We start from the raw sequence: 25,551 nt of genomic DNA, 5'->3' as shown, positions 1-25,551 counted from the left end.
TGAAATGTGTAGTTTTGTTTTTTTGAGCTGGGGATCTTGCTCTGTTGCCTAGTGGGGAGTACAGTGGCAGTCATAGCTCACTACAGCCTTGAACTCCTAGGCCCAAGCAAAATCCTCCTGCCTCAGCATTCTGAATAACTGTGTCTACAAGTGCGACCCACAACACTTGACTAATTTTTACATTTTTTTGTAGAGATGGGGGGCTTGCTCTGTTGACCAGGCTAATCTTGAACTCCTGGCCTCCAGCAAGTCTGCTTTAGCCTCCAGAAGTGCTGGGATTCTAGGTGTAAGCCACTGTGCCTGGCTGAAATATGTGTTTCTTAACTCCAGACATCTGGAGTATAAATTCCTTGAGTGCAAGGACTATGTCTTCATCTCTCTACTGTCAGTGCCTAGCACAAAGCCTGGCACAGAGATGGTTCTTAAAAATGTTTATTCAATGCATGAATAGAAAGATAAATGGCTACTACCAAGTCAGCCTAAGGAATGATTCATTGCAACTGCTTATGCACATACCAATGGCTTGCATATGTCTCACCCCATCTAGGATCATCTAGACCAGGGCTGTAAGGGAACTCATATTCAACAACAGGTATCATAATATCTAACAATAATGACAGGCTATTGGAAGACCAGGAAAACAACAAAGCTCATGTATTTCACCAGCTGGAAAATTCATCTAGTAAACAGGCTGTTTGAGGAAATCTCTTGACTCTGGAAGCATGATGCACACACTACCTTAAAACCCTACTAAGAACTCTTATGGAGGAAAGAAGGGAACCTGAGCTAGCATGTTGGTATTTGTGAGGGCTCTTCTGTCCTGAATTGGTCCTCTCATCTCTGGGAAAGAGAAAAGTATCCCTAATGGGATGAGATGTGCCTTCCTACATTCAAGTAGATTCAGTCTTAGACGGCAATTTTGCTTTTATGTGCCAACAGAAAACCTAAACAAGCAGGAAATAAAAGCTACCTCCCTCACTAAAGATATATTAAGGGCCAAATATCTGTTTTAAATTCATTGCTAAGTCTATCAGATCTTTTGAAAAGAAAAATAAAACCCCAGACAATTCAAAAATTGAAATTGACAACTGTATGGAGTTCACAAATCTCATTCTTAAGAGTGATCTTCAGGCGGGGCGTGGTGGCTCACGCCTGTAATTCCAGCACTTTGGGAGGTCACAGTGGGCAGATCACTTGAGGCCAGTTCACTTGGCCAACTTGGTGAAACCCCATCTCTACTAAAAATACAAAAATTAGCCGGTCGTGGTGGCAGCCGCCTGTAATCTCAGCTACTCAGGAGGCTGAGGCAGAATTGCTTGAACTGGGGAGGCGGAGGCTGCAGTAAGCCTAGATCACATCATTGCACTCCAGCCTGGGTGGCAGAGTGAGACTGTCTCAAAAAAAAAAAAAAGTGACCTTCCCATGCTACAGGGTTTCTCTGGCTACATATAGCCATCTGAGGGATGGAGAATGCAACTTTTACTTGCTTGATGGAGTTTCCAATAGTTGTTGGAAGAAACATGGCTTCTGGTAGGTGCCTTCTTTAAAAAAAGAAAGAAAGAAAGAAAAACTACAGGTCAAAGTTTTGTTTTTAATAAAAAAATTCCTCCCACTCCTGAGGTGTGTGCTTTCTTTTTTGACCTATTTCTCCTTAAATTTGTCTGTAGTTTCCCTATATTCCTATATTTTTCCTAGTGCAGTAAACAATGCAATCAAAAAAATAAAAACCAGGGTCCACTCTTGCCTCAGACACTGAAGAGGGTCAAAGAGAAGGAATCACAGCACAGAAAATGGCCCAGCTCTAAATATACAAACAACATTAAAAACAAAACAAAAAATACCTCCCCGCAACATTATTATTGACATTCCTGCTACATTTCCTATAATATAAGGTTGCAGATGAAGCTTCTTTTCCAGGGCATCCAGCTCACTCAGGAGACATCTAGTCGGTGCCTCAGGAAAGCCTAGGGGTGTTGAATCCTCTGCCAAGCCTAAAGCTTTTTATGATCTCAACATCTCACAGAAACATCTGTGGTATAAATGAATCTAAAGGGGATGAAGGCAAGCAGGGACCTATCGCTGCTCTCCAAATCAGCCAAAAAGCTGAAGAGCGTGGGTTCCAGGAGACAGATGCCAGTAAGAGTTGAGGGATGGAGGGCAGAACAAGAGGAAGCACCAAATGAGTGGCTGCTTTTGGTTCCAAAGCTAAAAAATGGCCCCACAAAAAATGGCAGCTGGTGTGATTGAGGAACTCCCTGTTCCTAGTCATGCAATGAAAATGATGGCCTTGGAGCCCCATCCCTATGACAGCCACAGTCCAAGAACCAGAGCAATTTATATCACATTGCAGTTTCAATGAATGAACTGATCCTAGTTTAGTTTAGGAGGGTTAAATGCTTTGACAAAGTATAGAACAAGGTAAGCTATTACCTTGAACTCCAAAGCACAATTACAGCATCCATGACTTTCTCTCTTTTTTTTTTTTTTGAGACGGAGTTTGCTTTTGTTGCCCAGGCTGGAGTGCAATGGTGCAATCTTGGCTCACTGCAACCCCCACCTCCCAGGTTCAAGCAATTCTCCTGCCTCAGAACTCCCAAGTAGCTGGGATTACAGGTACCACTGCCATGCCTGGCTAATTTTTTTTTTCTTCTAAATTTCAGTAGAAACAGGGTTTCACCATGTTGACCAGGTTGGTCTCCAACTCCTGACCTCAGGTGATTTGCCTGCCTTGAACTCCCAAAGTGCTGGGATTACAGGCATGAGCCACTACAACCGGCCCTGGCTTTCCATTTCTGCAAAGCCACAGGCCACTGCTGCCACTTGCTCTTTGAAGATGCACCTTCCACTTATTACCAGCCTCTTCTCAAAATGGCACTCATGGCACTAACTCTTGGAGATCTCCAGAGGTATCAGTTGCACCTCTGGAAGTCAGATGATTTCCCTGCCCCATATTTGCCGAAGCACTTCCCTTTTATTTACTTATTTATTTTCGGGGGCGGAGTTTCACTCTTGTTGCCCTGGGTGGAGTGCAGTGGTGTGATCTCAGCTCACTGCAACCTCTACCTTCCCAGGTTCAAGCAATTCTCCTGCCTCAGCCTCCCGAGTAGCTGGGATTACAGGTGCCCACCACCACACCCGGCTAATTATTTTTGTGTTTTTAGCAGAGACGGGGTTTCATTATGTTGGCCAGGCTGGTCTCAAACTCCTGACCTTGTGATCCACCCTCCTCGGCCTCCCAAAGTGCTGGGATTACAGCCGTGAGCTACCACACCTGGCCAATACTTCCCTCTTTAAGCTAGTGCTGGCATGCCACCTTCCCCTCAAAACAGAGTCAACTTCCTTTTGTTTCAGAGTTTTGTACTGGTCACCGTAGGCCCTTTTCAGGATACAAAATAAAGTGCCCTTCTGCATCCACATGCAAATGGGTTGCCTTCCAGTGTCAGATCTGTGTTCCAGAGTTTGGTCAATGTATCTTTACAAGAATAAAACCACATGCCTACACAGATAGATGAGCCTGGAAATGGCTTTCTGGACAGGGTTACTTGATATCTTGACACTTTCCCTAAAAGAAATTACTTTCTTGGTGTAAGATGATTAGGACATTGAATTACCTATTCTCAACTTCTGAAAGGGCAGCTTGTTTTGTCCAGTTTTCAATGAGGGAGTGGGAGGAACCCAACATTTTCAGTTACAACAATAAGATTTTGTTTTTTTTTTTTAAAAAAGGGTCCTATGTGGAAATGAGTGGGACAATGATAAAAATAAACAAATAATTAAAATTCCAAATCAAAACATAACTCCTGGCCCTGAGATCCCCAGTTAATCCTCTAAGACCACAATCTCCACGTTGTGAACTTGATGCTGGTGTTCTTCCATCTCAGCCACAACTTTCTCCTCAGTCCTCAGCTCTGTCTCCAAGATGACTGCTTTGCCCTCAGTATCTTCAGCCTCTGGGTCTGGGGCCGGGTCAATCTCAATGATGGTCTGCCCATCCTCTGAGGTGCTTTCAACAGCCTGAATTGCTGAGGTTAGGCCGGACTCCATGGCCACCAATTCCACAGGGCTCACCATGGTGGTCATGTTGCCCAGTGTACTCCCATCCTGCATGGCAGTAGAGCTCAACAGCGCCAAGCTAGATGAGGGGTGGATGGTCACTGTGTCTGGTGAGCTGCTCTTGGCAGAGGAGACCACTGTGGCATAGCGGAAGAGCTGAGGGCCAGAAGGCAATGTGTGGACAGTCACAGGACTGGAGCCCTGGCTGAGGGTGGCCACTGGAATATTGCCCATGGAAAATGACTGACCCACTGGGGTGATAGTGATGGGTGAGATGACTGTGAATTGAGGCTGCTGGACAGGAGGAGAAGGGCTCAAGACAGTGGTGGAGGCTGGCCGCTGAAGCCGGGGCCTTTTTGGAGGCTTCGGAGTGCTCACAGGCATCAGTACCACATTTTGAACCGTCTGAGATTTCAGCCTGTGATCCTGGGCTTGCTTCTTCTGCTCCTCCAACTGGCGTTCCAAGTCTATGGAAAAAATGAAAAGACATTGTGTGGAGGAAAGTAAAATCTTGGGATTATTAAACTGAGAGTCAGGCTGGTGTCTCTGTCTGGTTTTGTTACTAAGTAACCTCAGGCAAGTGGTGATATTGTTTTCTTTCTTGTGTTTTTTGGGGGGCAGGGTCTTGCTATTGCCTGGGCTGTAGGGTAGTGGCTATTCACAGGTGCTATCATTGTGCAATATAGCTTGAACTTCTGGCCTCAAGTGATCCACCCACCTCACCTTCCCAAAGTGTTGGGATTATAGTCATAAGCCAGTGCACCCAGGCTGCAGAGTCCTTTGGAACTGTCATGGACCTTCAAAGGAGCTACAATGGCCATTCCAAAAACAGTGATTTTCAAACTATCCTTACAGCTGCATTGGCTGGAAAACTCCTTTGCTGGTGACTCAAATAGCCACAGTTTACCATTGTTGCCCAGGAAGGTCTACAGAAGGTTATAGAGGAAGTTCCTAAAAATTACAGAACTGAAAGAGGTCTTAGAGTTCAAATAAATTCATTTTAACAGAGATCCAGAGAGGGAAAATGAATAAACTAAGGTTATAAAGGTTGGACCAGGACAAAAATCTTCTAACGGCCAACTTCATTGCTTTTGTATTATAAATATGCCTATCACTATCCCTCTCCCAAGGGTCCAGTCCAACCTAGGTGACCACTGGTGAGTCAGGTTCTACAACGGAATCTCTCTATTACTTAGTACCTCATAAGCACTGAAGAAAGAATCAGTTACACTTGTAGAACACTTTGTTCCCTATGTGTGATACTGTGACATAATAAGAAATACATATTTAGTCTCTGCCCCTGGATTCTGGCACACAGCTCCTAAAACACATGGATCGCCAGAGTGGTAACTGTCTTTGTATCTTAATAAGATGACTGGTATCTAAGAAGCCCTAGATGGATTCATTTGGGGGCTGGTCACCAGAAAGATCCAGGCATAATTAAAGGACTAGGACTTTCAGCCTTACCCTACAACCTCCCCAAGGAGTGGAGAGGGGCTACAGGTTGATTACCAATGGCCAATAAGGTAATCAATCATACCTATGTAATGAAGCCTCCATAAAACCCCAAAAGGACAGGGTTCACAAAGCCTCAGATTGTTGGAGGTTCCTGAGAGTGACGTGCCTAGAGAGTGCATGGAAGTTCCACTCTCCTTCCCACCTTGTCCCACGCATCTCTTCCATCTGGTTATTCATCTGTATCCTCTGTAATAACCTCCATAATAAACCCAATAAACATCAAGTGTTTCTCTGAGTTCTGTGAGTCACCTTAGCAAATTAATCAAATACAAGAAGGTGATTATGGGAACCCCAATTTATAGCCAGTTGGTCAGAAGCACAGGTCATTTGCAGTTTGCCTTCAACAATTAATAGGAAAAAAAAAAAGCCCAGGTCACATCCTGGGGCTGAATGGGAGGCAGTCTTGTGGGACTGAGCCTTACCTGTGGAATGTGATGCTATATCCAGGTGGACAGTATCAGAACTGAACTGAATTATATGATACCAAGTCAGTGTCCACTGTAGACTTGATTGCTAGGTGTATGCAGAAAAACCCCTATACATCTGATTACAGAAGTGTTCTGTGCTGTATTGAGTGTATGAGTGTAGAAAAAACATTTTGGTTTTTCCAATGACTCATACTATAAAACATCAAGAGCGGCCAGGCACGGTGCCTCATGCCTGTAATCCCAGCACTTCGGGAGGCGGAGGCAGGCAGATTACCTGAGGTCGGGAGTTTGACACTAGCCTGACCAACATGGAGAAACCCCGTCTCTACTAAAAATATAAAAAATTAGCCAGGCGTGGTAGCGCATCCCTGTAATCCCAGCTACTCGGGAGCCTGAGGCAGGGAGAATCGCTTGAACCCGGGAGGCAGAGGTTGTGGTAAGCCGAGATCACGCCATTGCACTCCAGCTTGGGCAACAAGAGAGAAACTCCGTCTCAAAAAAATAAAAAATAAAAATAAAACACCAAGAGCAGGCAGGGCGTGGTGGCTCACGTCTGTAATCCAAGCACTTTGGAGGCCAAGGCGGGTGAATCACCTGAGGTTGGGAGTTCAAGACCAGCCTGACCAACATGGTGAAACCCCGTCTTTAAAAAAAAAAAAAACACCAAGAGCAAGTCAGTTCCTTGTTTGGAATAAAAGGAGTAAGTAGGGATCATGAACACTTTCAAAATTCATAAAATACTGCCTTTTCAGGAAAAAAAAAGGCTGCATTTTCCCCATCTTCAGTAGTAATGAAAAAACTATACACTGAAACAAGGTACCAATTAAACCTATAATTTAAAAAAATTTAAATCAAAAAACATAAATACAAACATCCAATGTGACACAAACTGGCAAAACCTTGTTGGGAATTTGACAATGGGATATAAAAATCCATTTTAAAAAATTACCAATAGTATTTTAACTTCAAGCTTAGTCTTGGGAAGTAGTTTAGAAGAACTTTTTTTTTTTTTGAGAGACGGAGTCTTACTCTGTTGCCCAGTGGCACAATCTCAGCTCACTGCAACCTCCACCTCCCAGATTCAAGCAATTCTCCTGCCTCAGCCTCCTGAGTAGCCAGGATTACAGGTACCACCACAAGGCCAGCTAATTTTTTTTTTTTTTTCAAAATGGAGTTTCACTCTTGTTCTCCAGGCTGAAGTGCAGCGGCATAATCTTGGCTCACTGCAACCTCCACCTCCTGGGTTCAAGTGATTTTCCTGTCTCAGCCTCCTGAGTAACTGGGATTACGAGTGCATGCCACCCAAGCCTGGCTAACTTTTTGTATTTTTAGTAGAGACAGGCTGATTTTGAACTCCCAACCTCAAGTGATCTGCCTGCCTCGGCTCCCAAAGTACTAGGCTAACAGGCGTGAGTCACCGTGCCTTGCCAAAAAGAACAGTTTTTTTTTTTTTTTTTTTTTAGACAGTCTTGCTGTGTCACCCAGGCTGGAGTGTAGTGGTGTGATCTCAGCTCACTGCAACCTCTGCCCCCTGGGCTCAAGTGATTCTCCTGCCTCTGCCTCCCAAGTAGCTGAGATTACAGGAACCCGCAACCATGCACGGCTAATTTTGTATTTTTAGTAGAGATGGGGCTACCACATCTAGCCCAAAAAGAACATTTTTTAAAAGGCCACTCACATTCTGAGAGAATGGAGGTTTAAAAAAAAAAAAAAGGCCAGGTAAGATGGCTCATGCCTATAATCCCAGCACTTTGCGGGGCCAAGGCAGGCGGATCATGAGGTCAAAAGATCAAGACTATCCTGGCCAACATGGTGAAAACCTGTCTCCACTAAAAAATACAAAAATTAGCCGGGTGTGGTAGCATACACCTGTAGTCCCAGCTACTCAGGAGGCTGAGGCAGGAGAGTTGCTTCAACCCAGGAAGCAGAGATTGCAGTAACCCAAGATCATACCAATGCACTGCAGCCTGAAGACAGAGTGAAAAAAAAAATTAAAAATAAATACATAAATATAAGGAAAAAAGAAAGGCAGGCATGGTGGCTCATGCCTGTAATCCCAGAACTTTGGGAGGCTAAAACGAGAAAATCACTTTAGTCCAGGAGTTCTGATATTAGCCTGGGCAACACAGCAAGAGCTATCTCTACCAAAAACACAAAGGAAAAGGAAAAGAAAGAAAAAGAAGGACATGAAAAACAAAAGGTTATGATCAGACAAATTCACTACAATAAAATAACCTACTAAAGAAAATTTAAATGTCATCCCTAGAAGAACGTCCAGGTAAAATACTGAGTAGCAACTTGAAAAATATTAATAGGGCTGGCGGAGTGGCTCACTATTAATCCCAGAATTTTGGAGGCTGAGATGGGTGAATAACTTGAGCCCAGGAGTTTGAGACCAGCCTGGGCAATGTGGTAAAACCCTGTCTCTACCAAAAATCAAAAACAGCTGCGCATGATGGCACAAGCCTGTAGTCCCAGCTATTCAGGAGGCTGAGGTAGGAGGGTCACATGAACTTGGGGAAGGTCAAAGTTGCAATGAGCCATGACTGTGCCACTGCATTCCAGCCTCAGTGACAGAGTGAGACTCTGTCTCAAAAACAAAAAAAAAAAAAGAGAGAAAAGAAAAATATTAATATGTCATGGTGAAAAAAAACAAAAACAGACCAGGCACGGTGGCTCACACCTGTAATCCTAGCACTTTGGGAGGCTGAGGTGGGTGGATCACCTGAGGTCAGGAGTACAAGACCAGCCTGGCCATCATGGTGAAACCCCATCTTTTAAAAAAATAAATAAATAAAAAATAAAAAGCAAAAACAAAATGAGTTTATATAGACTATGATTAAAACCATCTGAAAAAAATAATACACGCGAGGGATCAAAAGCCTATATTTCTAACAAAAAACATTTTTTCTGATGATTTAAAAATTTTTTTCTTTTTTTTTTGAGACAGAGTCTTGCTCTGTTGCTAGGTTGGAATGTAGTGGCGCCATCTCAGCTCACTGACACCTCTGCTTCCTGGGTTCAAGCGATTCTCCTGCCTTAGCCTCCTGAGTAGCTGGGACTACAGGAGTGCACCATCATGCCTGGCTAATTTTTGTATTTTTAATAGAGACAGGGTTTCACCATGTTGGCCAGGACGGTCTTGATCTCCTGACCTCGTGACCCAACTCAGCCTCCCAAAATGCTGGGATTACAGGAGTGAGTCACCTTGCCTGGCTGGTTAAAGTTTTAAGGTGACAGAAAGCACTGCATTAGGAGTAAGACGACAGAGTTCTACTCTGGGATTTTCTGTCAAGTAGTGATGTGGCCTCAGGGCCACATTTATCCTCTCTGTGCCTCTTCTGACTCACCTGTAAAACAGAGATAATAGCCATCCCAGAATCTTTAGGAGGATCAAAACTCAATAAACTGAGTTTAAAACATAATCTGGGAAAAAACAAAACAAAACATATCTGTATATAAGAATAAAGGTAAACTGGGCACAGTGGCTCACGCCTATAATCCCAGCACTTTGGGAGGCTAAGGTGGGTAGATCATGAGGTCAAGAGATCAAGACCATCCTGGTCAACATGGTGAAACCCCGTCTCCACTAAGAATACAAAAATTAGCTGGGCATGGTGGTGCGCACCTATAGTCCCAGCTACTCGGGAGGCTGAGGCAGGAGAATTGCTTGAACCCAGAAGGCGGAGGTTGCAGTGAGCTGAGATCATGCCATTGCACTCCAGTCTGGGTAACAACAGTGAAACTCTGTCTCAAAAACAAAACAAAACCCTGTCTCTACTAAAAATATAAAAATTAGCTGGGCGTGGTGGCACATGTCTGTAATCCCAGCTACTGAGGAGGCAGAGGAAGGAGAATCACGTGAACCCAGGAGGTAGAGGTTGCAGTGAGCCGAGTTTAAGCCATTGTACTCCAGCCTGGGCAACAAGAGTGAAACTGCATCTCAGATAGATAGATAGATAGATAGATAGATAGATAGATAGATAGATAAATGTAAAACAATCTAAATTGTCCTTCTCTTACCAAATGATCTTTCTTTCCTTTTGGCTTTACAACGGACTATAATATATTCTATATTATTCAAAGGTTGTTAATCCACAACTCTGACTTGTTTTGCATCTTTCACCTGCCTTACCTCTGCAAAAGCTTCTCTTGAGTCTAAGTGAAAACTCCCCTGGCCGGGCACGGTGGCTCAAGCCTGTAATCCCAGCACTTTGGGAGGCCAAGGTGGGTGGATCACAAGGTCAAGAGATCGAGACCATCCTGGTCAACATGGTGAAACCCCATCTCTACTGAAAATACAAGAAAAATTAGCTGGGCACGGTGGTGCGTGCCTGTAATCCCAGCTACTCAGGAGGTTGAGGCAGGAGAATTGCCTGAACCCAGGAGGCAGAGGTTGCAGTGAGCTGAGATTGCGCCATTGCACTCCAGCCTGGGTAACAAGAGCGAAACTCGGTCTCAAAAAAAAGAAAAGAAAAGAAAAGAAAACTCCCCTTGTTCTTCTAGAATATCCACTACATGCCTCTGTCACAAAACTTACTACTTTTTGCATTTATTTGATTCTATGTCTGCTTTCCCTTAAGTTCCTTAAAGACCCCTGAAAAGACTGAAGTTGTCTTATTCAACTTTATATTTCTAAAACCTAGTTTGGAGACTAGTATAAAGTACTCGATAAAAAGTCAAATTAACCATATGCTCAAAATTGCTGATTACCACAAATAATGGAGAAAGTGCTAAATTTATATCTACCAAAAGAAGCAGTATCAATAATGTCAAAAAGGCAAAAACCAATTTGTGTCTTCTGCTACCAATATTACAAGATTAATGGAGCAATCTAACAGACATCATAATCCTCCACAAGACACAGGAGGAGGGGAGGATTATGATGTTAGCTTCCCTCTTTTTTTCCTTTGTGCCTCTTTTTTCTCATCAATTCACCTCACCTGGGGTTGTTTTTATTTTAAAAAGCAAAATTTGATACTATGAGAATTAAAGAAAAAAAAGAGTTACCCCAATAGAAGTCAACAAGGAAATGTCAAGACTCAAGAATATTAACATATCACAAAAGAAGAGAGATAAGTTATACATACCTGTCAGAGTATAGAGAAACTGTTCTTCTCCCTGCTCTACTTGGTTCCTTCTGTTGTCTAAAACCTTCTTGACTGTGTCCATTAGACCAAATGTGTGTGCTACATTGTTGAGAACAGCAGCATCTATGTAAAACAAAAGACATGCCTGTCCAGTTAAAACAGAAATGTTCCACCACTCTCCATTGTGCTGTTTATAAATATGAAACAACCATAAAATTCTGGGACTCCCTTAATTGCATTTTAATACATTTTAACAAAGATGCATTATATGCATTATGAATTCTAATTTAATTGTTCTATTTTTTGTTTAAGTCTTTCCATATAAATAAATACAAAGATCAGGCTGGGCATGGTGGCTCACGCCTATAATCCCAAGACTTTGGGAAGTCAAAACAGGAGGATCACTTGAAGCCAGGAGTTCCAGACCTGGGCAACATAGTGAGACCCCTCTCTCTACTTACATAAATTAGAAATTTTTTTTTTGAGACGGAGTTTCGCTCTTGTTACCCAGGCTGGAGTGCAATGGTGCAATCTCGGCTCACCGCAACCTCCGCCTCCTGGGTTCAGGCAATTCTCCTGCCTCAGACTTCTGAGTAGCTGGGATTACAGGCACGCGCCACCATGCCCAGCTAATTTTTTGTATTTTTAGTAGAGACAGGGTTTCACCATGTTGACCAGGATGGTCTTGATCTCTTGACCTCGTGATCCACCCACCTCGGCCTCCCAAAGGGCTGGGATTACAGGCTTGAGCCAGCCATCATCAAATTTGAAAAATTTTTAAGGCCAGGAGCTGTGGCTTACATTTGTAATCCCAGCACTTTGGGAGGCCGAGGTAGGTGGATCACTTGAAGACAGGAGTTCAAGACAAGTCTGGCCAACATGCTGAAACCCAGTCTCTACCAAAAATACAAAAATTAGGCCAGGTATGGTGGCTCATACCTGTAATCCCTGCACTTTGTGAGGCCAAGGTGGGTGGGTCAGCTGACCAACATGAGGTTTGAGACCAGCCTGACCAACATGAAGAAACCCCATCTCTACCAAAAATACAAAATTAGCCAGGTGTGGTGGCACATGCCTGTAACTCCAGCTACTCCGGAGACTGAGGCAGCAGGAGAATCCTTTGAACCAAGGAGGCGGAGGTTGCAGTGAGCCAAGAGCACACCACTGCACTCCAGCCTGGGCAACAAGAGCAAAACTCCCTCTCATAAAAAGAAAAAAAATACAAAAAATACCAGCCTGGGAGACAGAGACAGACTCCATCTCAAAAAATATATATACATTTTTAATATTTTGCATCTACTTATAAGTTCTGACTTCGAGGTTTTGAAAACATGGTCCCTATACTAGATAGAGCTAAGTTTCATCTCAGTTTTGTTTTTTCCTATCTGTGCAACTTTGGGTAAGGCATTTTACTCCTCACTTTTCTCATCTAAAATGAATGGGATTAGTAATACTTACTCTGCAAAGTAGATATGAAGATTAGAAATATATTTTAAGTGTCAAACATGGGAATTGGCATGCAAGATCATTATTTTCTTTTTTTGAGAAGGAGTCTCACTCTGTTGCCCAGGCTGGAATGCAGTGGTGTGATCTTGACTCACTGCAACCTCCACCTCCCAGGTTCTACTGCCTCAACCTCTCAAGTAGCTGGGATTACAGGTGCATGCCACTATGCCCGACTAATTCTTGTATCTTTAGTAGAGACAGGGTTTCACCATGTTGGCCAGACTGGTCTTGAACTTCTGACCTTAGGTGATCCGCCTGCCTTGGCCTTCCAAAGTGCTATGATTACAGGCATGAGCCAATGCACCCAGACCTATGTTTTTTTTAGATGGAGTCTCCCTCTGTTGCCAGGCTGAAGTGTAATGCAATCTCCGCTCACTGCAACCTCTGCCTCCCGGGTTCAAGCGATTCCTCTGTCTCAGCTTCCCAAGTAGCTGGGATTACAGGCGCCCACCACCATACCTAGCTAATTTTTTGTATTTTAGTAGAGATGGGGTTTCACCTTGTTGGCCAGGATGGTCTTGATCTCCTTAACTCATGATCGCCTGCCTGAGCCTCCCAAAGTGCTGGGGTTAGAGGTATGAGTGACCATGCTCAACTGACCCTAAGATTATTAATAATTATCTCTGTTCATTTCTATATAAAACTTCTGAAACTGTCAGCCAGGTGTGGTGGCTCACACCTGTAATCCCAGCACTTTAAGAGGCTGATGCAGGCAGATCTCTTTAGCACAGGAGTTTGAGACCAGCTTGGGCAATATGGCAAAACCCTGTCTCTACAAAAACTACAAAAGTTAGCCAGGTGTGATGGTATGTGCCTGGAGTCTCAGCTACTTGGGAGGCTGAGGCAGGAGGATCGATTGAGCCCAGGAGGTTGAGGCTGCAGTGAGCTGTGACCACTACATTCTAGCCTGGATGAGAGAGCAAGACCCTCTCCAAAAAAAAAAAAAAGTCAGTATTTGCGTTCATTGCTTCCTTAACTTGGACAACTTCACTACATTCCCTTCCATGATCACCTCACTTGATCCCATGGTTTTAAATAACATACATATGCTGAGTACTCCCACACATACATCTCCAGTCCTGACCTCTTTCCTGTATTCCACATTCATACTTCTGTCTAGATGAGTGACATTATCTATTCAATGGTCTCATAGTCATCTCAATTTAAGCGGTAAAACACTAATTTTGATTTCCTCTATAAACCTTTTCCTTCCCTAGTGACCTTCATCTCAGTAAATGGCATCACCACCACGTGAGCTCAGGCCAAAAATGTGTGTCATCTGATATCTTTCTTTTTTTTTTTTTTTGAGACAGAGTCTTGCTCTGTCACGAGGCGCCAGGCTGGAGGGCAGTGGCGCAATCTCAGCTCACTGCAACCTCTGCCTCCCGGGTTCAAGCAATTCTCCTGCCTCAGCCTCCCGGGTAGCTGGGATTACAGGCGTGCGCCACCACGCCCAGCTAATTTTTTGTGTGTTTTTAGTAGAGATGGGATTTCACCATGTTGGCCAGGATGGTCTCAATCTCTTGACCTCATGATCTGCCCACCTCGGCCTCCCAAAGTGCTGGGATTACAGGCTTGAGCCACCACGCCCAGCCTCATCTGATATCTTTCTCTTTTACCCTGCATCCAATCCATCAGCAGGACTTGGCGGTTCCACATTCAAAATATATTCTAAATCTAATCACTTCTTCTTAAGTCTACTGTCTCTGCTAAAAAATACAAAATTAGCCAGGCATGGTAGCAGGTGCCTGTAATCCCAGCCACTAGGGAGGCTGAGACAGGAGAACTACTTGAACCCGGGAGGCGGAGGTGGCAGTGAGCTGAAATCGCATCATTGCACTCCAGCCTGGGTGACAAGAGCGAAACTCTGTCTCAAAAAAAAAAAAAAAAATCTGGGCCAGGCATGGTGGCTCAAGCCTGTAATCCCAGCACTTTGCATGGCAAAGGCAGGAGGATCACTTCAACCCTAAGAGTTCAAGACAGCCTAGATAACATAGTGAGACCCTGTCATTACAAAAAAATTTTAAAAATCAGCCAGGCATGATGGTGCACACCTCTAGTCCCAGTTACTCAGGAGGTTGAGATAGAAGGATTGTTGAGCCCAGGAGGTTGAAGCTGCAGTAAGCTGTGATCATGCCATTGTACCCCAGCCTTGGTGACAGACACCCTGTCTCAAAATAAATAAATTAATAAAAGAAAAGAAAAATAAGAATCTGTCACTTTATTCCCTGCTCAAAATCACTATGATGGCTTATCTAAACTGTCCCCTCTGTGTACCTTCAACCTTATCATATAACACTGTTGCCAATTTTTTTTTTTTTTTTTTTTTTGAGACAAAGTCTTGCCCTGTCACCCAGGCTGGAATGCAATGGCGCCATCTCGGCTCACTGGAAACCTCCACCTTCCAGGTTTCAGCGATTCTCCTGCCTCAGCCACCTGAGTAGCTGGGATTACAGGTGTGCACCACCACATCCAGCTAATTTTTTGTATCTTCATTAGAGACGGGGTTTCACCATGTTGGCCAAGTTGGTCTCGAACTCCTGACCTCATGATCCACCCACCTTGGCCTCCCAAAGTGCTGGGATTACAGGTGTGAGCCACTGTGCCCGGCTGCATTGGTGTTTCTATAATTCTTTGGACCCACCTGGCTCACTGCCACTTCGAGATCTTTGTTCTCTCTTCCTGGAATATTCTTTCTCCCAGCTTGTCACATAACTAGCTATTTCAATTCAGGTCTCTGCTCAAATGTCACCTCCTTAGAGAGATCTTCTTTGACCACCACTAAAATAGCATTGCTTTTTTTTTTTGTGAGATGCAATCTTGCTGTCGCACAGGCTGGAGTGCACTGGCACAATCTCAGCTCACTGCAACCTCTACCACCCAGATTCAAGCAGTTCTCCTGCCTTAGCCTCCCGAGTAGGTAGAACTGCAGGCGCATGCCACCATGCCTGGCTAATTTTTGTATTTTTTTCTAGTAGAGACAAGGTTTCACCATGTTAGCCAGGCTGGGCTTGAATTCCTGACCTTGTGACCTGCCCACCTTCACCTCCCAAAGTGCTGGGATTATAGGCATGAACCATCGCGCCCGGTCATTTTCTATATTATTTGTGGTTTTTTGGTTTGTACTCCAAGCATAAGTCATTTTAAATGTTTAAAAAGATTCTGCTGTCAGCTGGGCGCGGTGGCTTACATCTATAATCCCAGCACTCTGGGAGGCCCAACGGGGCATATCACCTGAGGTTGGGAGTTTGACACCAGTCTGACCAACACGAAGAAACCCAGTCCCTACTAAAAATACAAAATTAGCTGGGCAAAATTAGGTGGCATATGCCTGTAATCCCAGCTACTTGAAAGGCTGAGACAGGAGAATTACTTAAACGCAGGAGGTTGAGGTTGCAGTGAGCCGAGATCGCACCATTGCACTCTACCCTAGGCAATAAGAGAGAATCTCTCTCAAGAAATAAATAAATATTCTGCAGTCAAGGTTGTTTAAGTGTATGATACATAAGTTATAGGTTATAAAGAAGTAACAAGAAATGACTAACAAGAATTCACTAAACATACAAGGTCTCATCATAACCCCACTTCTTTTTTGTTGTTTTGTTTTTTGAGACGGAGCCTTACTCTGTCGCCCAGGCTAGAGTGCAATGGCATGTTCTCAGCTCACTGCAACCTCTACCTCCTGGATTCAAGCAATTCTCCCGCCTCAGCCTCCTGAGTAGCTGGGATTACAGGTACCCGCCATCATGCCTGCTACTTTTTGTATTTTTGTAGACAGGGTTTCACCATGTTGGCCAGACTGGTCTTCAACTCCTGATCTCAGGTGATCCACCGTCCTCAGCCTCCCAAAGTGCTGGGATTACAGGCGTGAGCCATGGTGCCCGGCCCATAACCCCATTTCTATCAGATTAGAACATCCTTTCACAACTGTACAGCAGCACCCTGAAAGTATTCAGAAACAGATATAAGTGAACATATAAATTCACAAAGCCTTAAATTAATAGGATATGAGAATAATCTAAAAGCAAGTGGATTTCTCCAATTTTCAGACTCTCTCTTTCTCTATACATACACATAGCATACATACACACATAATGAGTGTAAAGAGAGAGAGTCTGAAAATACATATATCAGCTGGGCATGGTGGCTTATACCTGTAATCCCAGCACTTTCGAAGGCTGAGGCGGGTGGCTCACCTAAGGTCAGAGTTGAGACCAGTCTGGCCAACATGGTGAAACCCCATCTCTATTAAAAATACTTGTTTCCTATGATCTGTGAAATTTAAAAAAATAATAATAATGCAAAAAAACTAGCCAGGCATGGGGGCATGCACCTGTAATCCCAGCTACTTGGGGGTCTGAGGCAGTAGAATTGCTTGAACTCAGGAGACGGAGGTTGCAGTGAGCTGACATCACACCACTACAATCCAGCCTGGGCAACTGAGTGAAACTGTCTCACTAAAAAAAAAAAAAAAAAAGAGAGAGAGAAAAAAAATACATACATCAAGAGAAAGAGAGAGAGAGAGAATGCTTTCTGTCACCTTTTTTTTTTTTTTTTTTTTTGAGATGCAGTCTTGCTCTGTCACCCAGACTGGAGTGTAATGGTGAGATCTTGGCTCACTGCAACCTCTGCCTCCTGTGGTGATTTTTGTGCCTCAAACCTCTCAAGTAGCTTGGATTACAAACATGCACCACACCCGGCTAATTTTTTTTTTTGTATTTTTGATAGAGACAGGGTTTTACTCAGTTGGCCAGGCTGGTCTTGAACTCCTAACCTCAAATAATCCACCCATCTCAGCCTCCTAATGTACTGGAATTACAGGTATGAGCTACTGCCCATGGTCTGTTTTTTTTTTTTTTTTTGGAGACAGGGTCTTGCTCTGTCACCCAGGCTGGAGTACAGTGGTATGATCATAGCTCCCTGAAGTACTGAACTGCCGGGTTCAAGTGATTCTCTCAAGCCTTAATCTCCCAAGTAACTGGGACTATAGGCACCCACTACCAAGCACACCCTGCTAAATTTAAAAAAGTTTTCTGTAGCCCCAGCACGGTGGCTCATGCCTGTAATCCCAGCACTTTGGGAGGCTGAGATGCGTGGATCACCTGAGGTGAGAAGTTCAAGACCAGCTTGGCCAACATGGTGAAACCCCCAGCTCTACTAAAAATACAAAAATTAGCTGGGCATGATGGCAGGTGCCTGTAATCCCAGTTACTTGGGAAGGTGAGGTAGAGAAAATTGTTTAAAACTGAGGAGGTGGAGGTTGCAGTGAGCTGAGATCATGCCACTGCACACCAGCCTAGGCGACAGAGCAAGACTCCATCTCAAAAAAAAAAGTTAGGCCGGGTGCGGTGGCTCATGCCTATAATCCCAGCAATTTGGGAGGCCAAGGTGGGTGTATCGTGAGGTCAAGAGATTGAGACCATCCTGGTCAACATGGTAAAACCCCGTCTCTACTAAAAATACAAAAAATTAGCTGGGCGTGGTGGCGTGCACCTGTAGTCCCAGCTACTTGGGAGGCTGAGGCAGGAGAATTGCTTGAACCCAGGAGGCGGAGGTTGCAGTGAGCCGGGATCGCGCCATTGCACTCCAGCCTGGGTAACAAGAGCGAACTCCATCTCAGAAAAAAAGTTTTTTGTACAGATAGCATCTCAGTATATTGCCCAGACTACTGGCACCATTTATAAAGGCAAAAATTACCTGTGGAAAAGCATGGCCAGATCTGAGTTCAAAACCTAGTTATGAACCTTGGACAAGTGACTTAACTTACATGAGCTTTAGTTTCCTTATACGTAAAACTAAGATAATAATAGCTATACATCAGGGTTTTGCAAGGCTTATAGGACCTGCCTACGAAGGTGAGTATTCAATACATGACTACTAATATTAGGAGTAGTGTACTTACCTGTGACCTGAAAAGGAGCCTGGATGAGCCGCTGCTGAACTCCCCTGAGTAGCTCCTCTATTTCCTTCTGTATATTGCAGACAACCTCTTCCATCAGCCCTACATCAGCTATTCCTTTCCAGAACATCAAAGTGTCCTCTGTCAAAAGGATAAGACGGGGGTAAACAAGAGATGCTATATAGATATTTAGGCAAATCTCTACAATATTAAATTCAAAATTATTTAATTCAAAAGGATTTATTGTTGGGCCATTCCTGAAAAAAGGGAAGAAGCTTTGGAATACAAGACGCTTCCCTGAGTTGGCACCTAATCATTTAGCCCCTTCAGCAGCATAGGGGCTTGGAATAATTGCCTCACTTTATCATAGTTTTCGCTACAAAGAATAGTTACCTTCCTCCAATAAAGATATTAATTAAATTAACTATTAAACATGATAGTACTAAATAAACATGAAATATTTAACATTAAATATTATTTAATTTTAATTTAATTTAAAAACAAGACATTTAGGCCGGGCGCGGTGGCTCACGCCTGTAATCCCAGCATTTTGGGAGGCTAATGCGGGTCAATCACCTGAGGTCGGGAGTTCGAAGACCAGCCTGGCCAACATGGTGAAACCTTGTCTCTACTAGAAATACAAAAAATTAGCTGGGCATGGTGGCGCATGGCTGTAATCCCAGCTACTCGGGAGGCTAAGGCAGGAGAATCACTTGAACCCAGGAGGCAGTGGTTGTGGTAAGCTGAGATTGCACCACTGCACTCCAGCCTAGACAACAAGAGCGAAACGCCATCTCAAAAAAAAAAGAGAAATATTTAATATCCTAAAAGTTAAATAATAAAGGTATTAAATTAAATTAAATATTAATTAAGATGTACTCCCTAGCCCTATACTTAAGAAAACAAAACAGTTGGATAGGTGGGGCTATAAGCTCTCTGAGGGTGGTGGCTATGTTTTTTCATGTACATACCTAGCATCTTACAACAGTGCCAACTAAAAATAGGCAATAATAAATACTTATTAAATGAATTAATAAATGTAGGGTGATGTGAAGCTTCTTCTGGTCCCCTCTAAGTGAATCATCATTAATCGCCATGCTCTACAAAACTTGCCACCTATTTTTTCCTTCTAACATCTCAAAGCTTAGTTTATCTAAGAGGGTGCCAAAGTTGGAGGCAGTCTAATTGGATGAAAAGCATAGACTACATAGTCAAACAGCTAAATTCAGCTTAACAAATGTTGGTTCTAACTGATCTTAGGCAAGTTGCTAAACCTCACTGAATCCTGATTTGTGTGTAAAATGTGACTATACAAGGCTATTGCATGGATTAAAGTAGGATGTTTGTAGCTATTGTTAGTATTTACATGCATGAGAAAATCCAGCAAAAGTAATTAAGAGGTCTTCCGTATCCATAATCATAATGGTGATAAGGGTCACAAGACCCTGCAAGATATTTGAGCCCTAAAGAAAAATACCTGAAATTTCCTCTGAGTCTTTCTTTACACCCTCCTCTGTGGCCATGGTGACAGCAGCAGTGAGAGCTGAGTTCCATTCCAGCCCTGCCTCTTCCATGCTCTCTTCTGAGATGGCAATCTGTGTGATGCTACCTAAAAGCAATCCAGTAGAGGTGAGAACAGTGAATTTAATGAAAAAGTTATAGCGATTCTATATCTCATACTCAACATCTACAGAGACCTTGTTATTTTAACATTCTAGCCTCTTGGCCACAGGTCCCTATTTTAAAAACTAGACTCTTAGGTAAGCCAGGATGAATATTGAATTCTGTAAAGAAAACCTGCCTTGCCAAAAAAAAAAAAAAAAAAGGTTTCTTACTTTGAATAGAAAGTGAAAAATAATTTATCAAATCACAAAAGAGCAATGTGTTTCCTGAGTAGATATGTTTTTCAAAGAGATTGAAGGTAGGCATTACTACTAGGCTGCCTGCCCCAGACTTACTACTCAGGGTAAAAAAAGCTTGAAATAGATTTTTTTTTTTTTTTTTTTTTTTGAGAGGGAGTTTCACTCTTATTACCCAGACTGGAGTGCAATGGCGTGATCTGGCTCACTGCAACCTCCGCCTCCTGGGTTCAGGCAATTCTCCTGCCTCAGCCTCCTGAGTAGCTGGGATTACAGGCACACGCCACCATGCCCAGCTGATTTTTGTATTTTTAGTAGAGACGGGGTTTCACCATGTTGACCAGGATGGTCTCGATCTCTTGACCTCGTGATCCACCCACCTTGGCCTCCCAAAGTGCTGGGATTACAAGCGTGAGCCACCGCGCCGGCCAGCTTGAAATAATTTAAGAGAAAGATATAATGCTTTGCCAAGAGCTCTATTACAAACAAGTTTGAGACTAAGCATCTAACTTAATTATTAGCCTATACAAAGAAAATAAAAGAAAGAGAGACCATAAAAATCAGATAAGAGATTCATGGTCTTTGGGAGGCCGATGGGGGCAGATCATGAGGTCAGGAGTTCGAGACCAGCCTGGCCAACATAGTGAAACCCCGTCTCTACTAAAAATTAAAAAAAAATTAGCTGGGCGTGGTGGCACGCATCTGTAGTCCCAGCTACTCAGGAGGCTGAGGCAGAAGAATCACCTGAACCCAGGAGGAGGAGGTTGCAATGAGCCAAGATCTCACCACTGCATCTAGCCTGGATGACAGAACGAGATTCCATCTCAAAAAAAAAAAAAAAAAAAAAAAAAGAGGCCGGGCATGGTGGCTCAAGCCTGTAATCCCAGCACTTTGGGAGGCCGAGGCGGGTGGATCACGAGGTCAAGAGATCGAGACCATCCTGGTCAACATGGTGAAACCCCGTCTCTACTAAAAATTACAAAAAATTAGCTGGGCATGGTGGCGCGTGCCTGTAATCCCAGCTACTCAGGAGGCTGAGGCAGGAGAATTGCCTGAACCCAGGGGGCGGAGGTTGCGGTGAGCCGAGATTGCGCCATTGCACTCCAGCCTGGATAACAAGAGCGAAACTCTGTCTCAAAAAAAAAAAAAAAAAAAAAAAAGAAAGAGAGATTCATGGTCAGGCGCAGTGGCTTATGCCTGTAATCCCAGCACTCTGAGAGGCCCAGGCAGGTGGATCACAAGGTCAAGAGATCGAGATCACCTTGGCCAAAACAGGTGAAACCCTGTCTCTACTAAAAATACAACATTAGCTGGGGGTGGTGACGTGTGCCTGTAGTCCCAACTACATGTATAGCAGATTCAGAGGGGAAAAAATACCCTTTGCTATTACTTGTATATGAAGATTTTGACTGGGCACGGTAGCTCATGACTAAAATCCTAGCACTTTGGGAGGCTAAGGTGGGCAGATCACTTGAGTCCAGAAGTTTGAGACCGGCCTGGACAACATGGCAAAACCGAGTTTCTACAAAAATTAGCTGGATATGGTGGTGCACATCTATAGTTATAGCTACTCGGGAGGCTGAGATGGGAGGATTGCCTGAGCCCAGGGGCTTAAGGCTACAGTAAACTGTGATTGTGTCACTATACTCCAGCCTGGGTGACAGAGTGAGACCTTGTCTAAAAAAAAAAAAAAAGCTTTTAAACAAGGAGAATCGAGAAAAACCAAATAGATGCAAACAGCAATACAGGTAAATATGAACTCTACACACTGTAGGATATCAATAATCAAGTAAAAGATAATCAAGTAAAGGAGTTTTGGCCAAATAAAAAGGAAGTACATTTGTCCCTCAGTATACATGGGGGATTGATTCCTGGATCACCTGCATATCTAACCAAGTCTGCACATGCTGAAGTCCTGAAGTCAAAAAGTAAAAGTCAACCCTTCATAGTCCCAAGATTTGCATCCTGCAAATATTGTATTTTTCAATCCACGACTGGCTGAAAAAGGAGCCATGTATATAAGTGGACCCCCGCAGATCAAATCCATATTGTTCAACGGCCAACTGTAAATAGCATTTCACAGTATTTTTCACTTTTCAAGTGAAAGAATCAAGTGTCCAAATATTCAAACTGCCAGATATTTTATACTTTCCTGAAACGGATTTAGGTTTCAAGGGATTTGGCTTCTGCTCAGCCACTGGTTATGCACAGAATATTGGAACTGACCAAAAGATCTTTATTTTTTTGAGAGAGGATTTCGCTCCTGTCACCTAGGTTGGAGTGCAGTGACATAATCACAGCTCACTGTATAAGTGATCTTCCCATCTCAGTCTCCCTAGTATTTGGGACCACAGGTGATTTTTATTTTTTTCAGAGATGGATTTTTGCCATAATGTCCAGGCTAGTGTTGAACTTCTGGGCTCAAGCAGTCCTCCAGCCTTGACTTCCCCAAGTGCTAAGATTAGAGGTATGAGCCACCATGCCCAGCCATTAAGAGGTCATGTTTCCAGCACCATAAGACATGGTGGAAAAAAAAAAAAAAGAGGCCAGGCATGGTGGCTCACGCCTGTAATCTCAGCACTTTGGGAGGCTGAGGTGGGTGGATCACCTGAGGTTAGGAGTTTGAGACCAGCCTGTCCAACATGGTGAAACCCCATCCCTACTAAAAATACAAAAAATTAGTAATTTCAGCTACTCGGGAGGCTGAGGCAGGTGAACTGATTGAACCTGGGAGGTGGAGATTGCAGTGAACCAAAATCCTGCCATTGCACTCCAGCCTGGGTGACAGAGTGAAACTATGTCTAAAACAAACAAAAAAAGGCCAGGTGCAGTGGCTCATGCCTGTAATCCCAGCACTTTGGGAGGACAAGGTGGGTGGATCTCAAGGTGAGGAGTTTAACAATAGCCTGGCCAGTGTGGTGAAACCCCATCTCTACTAAAAATACAAAAATTTGCCGGGCGTGGTGGCAGGTACTTGAGAGGCTGAGGCAGGAGAATCACTTGAACCCCGGAGGCGGGGGTTGCAGTGAGCTGAGACAGTGCCATTGCAATTTAGCCTGGATGATAGAGCGAGACTCCATCTCAAAAAAAAGGGTCAATTTAAAAGCACAGTATACGTCCCTAACCTTTTAGATCCTTTAGCATTCTTGTGACTTTTCTGAGGCATATTTTTAATTCTTATGATAGTAGTTGAGATATATTTTATGCAATTATATCAAGCTGGATTAACTGAATCTTTAATAATAATCTTACAGTTACATCTTCCCTGGATGGTAAGGAGCCCTAGTCCCAAACTCAACAATACTGAAGTTAACTATGTGCTCATCCTATTTCATCTATGGGAGGGCTCAACTTGGTAATCTGGAGCCCTTCCTAGCAGAGAACTCTGATCCTTAGAGTGGGGTGTCCAGAGTCTAGTCCAGCCAATGATAACATTATCTTTGATGCGCCTCAGTTTAATGGTTGAAGACCACTCATCAGGGTCAGGCATGGTGGCTCACGCCTGTAATCCCAGTACTTTGGAAGACCGAGGTGGGTGGATTATGAGGTTGGGAGTTCGAGACCAGCCTGGCCAATATGGTGAAATCCCATCTCTACTAAAAATACAAAAATTGGGCCGGGCACGGTGGCTCAAGCCTGTAATCCCAGCACTTTGGGAGGCCGAGGCTGGTGGATCATGAGGTCAAGAGATCGAGACCATCCGGGTCAACAAGGTGAAACCCCGTCTCTACTAAAAATATAAAAAATTAGCTGGGCATGGTGGCGTGTGCTTGTAGTCCCAGCTACTCAGGAGGCTGAGGCAGGAGAATTGCCTGAACCCAGGAGGCGGAGGTTGCGGTGAGCCGAGATCACACCATTGCACTCCAGTCTGGGTAACAAGAGCGAAACCGTCTCGAAAAGAAAAAAAAAAATACAAAAATTATCAGGGTGTGGTGGTGGGCACCTGTAATCCCAGCTAGTAGGGAGGCTGAGGCAGGAGAATAGCTTGAACCCAGGAGGTGGAGTTTGCAGTGAGCCAAGATCGTGCCACTGCCCTGTACTGTACTGCACTCCAGCCTGGATGACAGAGTGAGACTCCCAACTCAAAAAAAAAAAAAAGAAAAGAAAACCACTAATCATTCTAATCTTCAAATCTACCTTCTTGTGTTGACTACTAGCAAAGCAAAGAATTTTACTTTACTACTAGTAAAGCACAAGTCTGGGATTATAGGCGCGTGCCACCACACCTGGATAATTTTTTGTATTTTTAGTAGAGATGGGGTTTCACTGTGTTAGCCAGGATGGTCTCTATCTCTATCTCTTGACCTCCTGATCTACACGCCTCAGCTTCCCAAAGTGTTGGGATTACAGGCATGAGCCACTGAGCCTTGGCCTAATTTTTGTCTTTTTAGTAGAGATAGTGTTTCATCATGTTGGCCAGCCTAGTCTCAAACTCCTGACCTCAGGTGATCCACCCACCTCACCCTCCCAAAGTACTGAGATTACAGGCACAAGCCACCATGCCCAGCTGCAAAGCTTTTTCGTTTTTTTTGTTTTGTTTTTTTTTTGAGAGGAAGTCTCCCTCTGTCACCCAGGCTGAAGTGCTGTGGCATGATCTCGGCTCACTGCAACCTCCGCCTCCCAGGTTCAAGCAATTCTCTACCTCAGCTTCCTGAGTATCTGTGATTACAGGCACCTGCCACCATGCCTGGCTAATTTTTGCTTTTTTTTTTTTTGAGATGGAGTTTTGCTCATTACCCAGGCTGGAGTGCAATGGCGCAATCTCGGCTCATCGCAACCTCCGCCTCCTGGGTTCAGGCAATTCTCCTGCCTCAGCCTCCCGAGTAGCTGGGATTACAGGCATGCGCCACCATGCCCAGCCTATTTTTGTATTTTTAGTAGAGATGGGGTTTCACCATGTTGGCCAGGCTGATCTTGAACTCTTGACCTCATGATCCACTCGCCTTGGCCTTCCAAAGTGCTGGGATTACAGGTGTGAGCCAATGGGCCCAACCTGCAAAGCATTTTTCAAATCAGCCTAATTCAACCTTAATATGCCAAGTGATAGCAAAGTGAAACTCTTATATAAGTATTATAACTCTACTGAACTACCTTTTTTTCTTTTTCTTTTTTTTTTTTTTGAGACAGAGCTTTGCTTTTGTTGCCTAGGCTGGAGTGCAATGGCACAAGTTCAACTCAATGCAACCTCCACTTCCTGG

At 43.8% G+C, this 25,551-nt stretch overlaps 1 protein-coding gene across 4 annotated transcripts in view; it reads right to left on the bottom strand.

Moving 5' to 3' along the window:
- Positions 1-416: 416 nt before the first annotated feature.
- GMEB1 (glucocorticoid modulatory element binding protein 1) overlaps positions 417-25,551 on the bottom strand; it is a 50,353-nt gene continuing 25,218 nt past the window's right edge. For all 4 annotated transcript variants that reach the window (XM_035308405.3, XM_035308406.3, XM_078330928.1 and 1 more), the window contains 4 exons: positions 19,972-20,103; positions 18,498-18,635; positions 11,090-11,212; positions 417-4,520 (listed from right to left, as the gene is read on the bottom strand). In XM_035308405.3, coding sequence (XP_035164296.1) covers positions 3,820-4,520; positions 11,090-11,212; positions 18,498-18,635; positions 19,972-20,103 — 1,094 coding nt within the window. In that variant the 3' untranslated portion in view covers positions 417-3,819. The remainder of the gene's footprint in view (positions 4,521-11,089; positions 11,213-18,497; positions 18,636-19,971; positions 20,104-25,551) is intronic.

Source organism: Callithrix jacchus, chromosome 7, assembly GCF_049354715.1.
Source record: "Callithrix jacchus isolate 240 chromosome 7, calJac240_pri, whole genome shotgun sequence".
NCBI lineage: Eukaryota > Metazoa > Chordata > Mammalia > Primates > Cebidae > Callithrix > Callithrix jacchus.
Note: the sequence above shows the minus strand (reverse complement) of the source record. Positions and strands in the feature narration are given on the sequence as shown.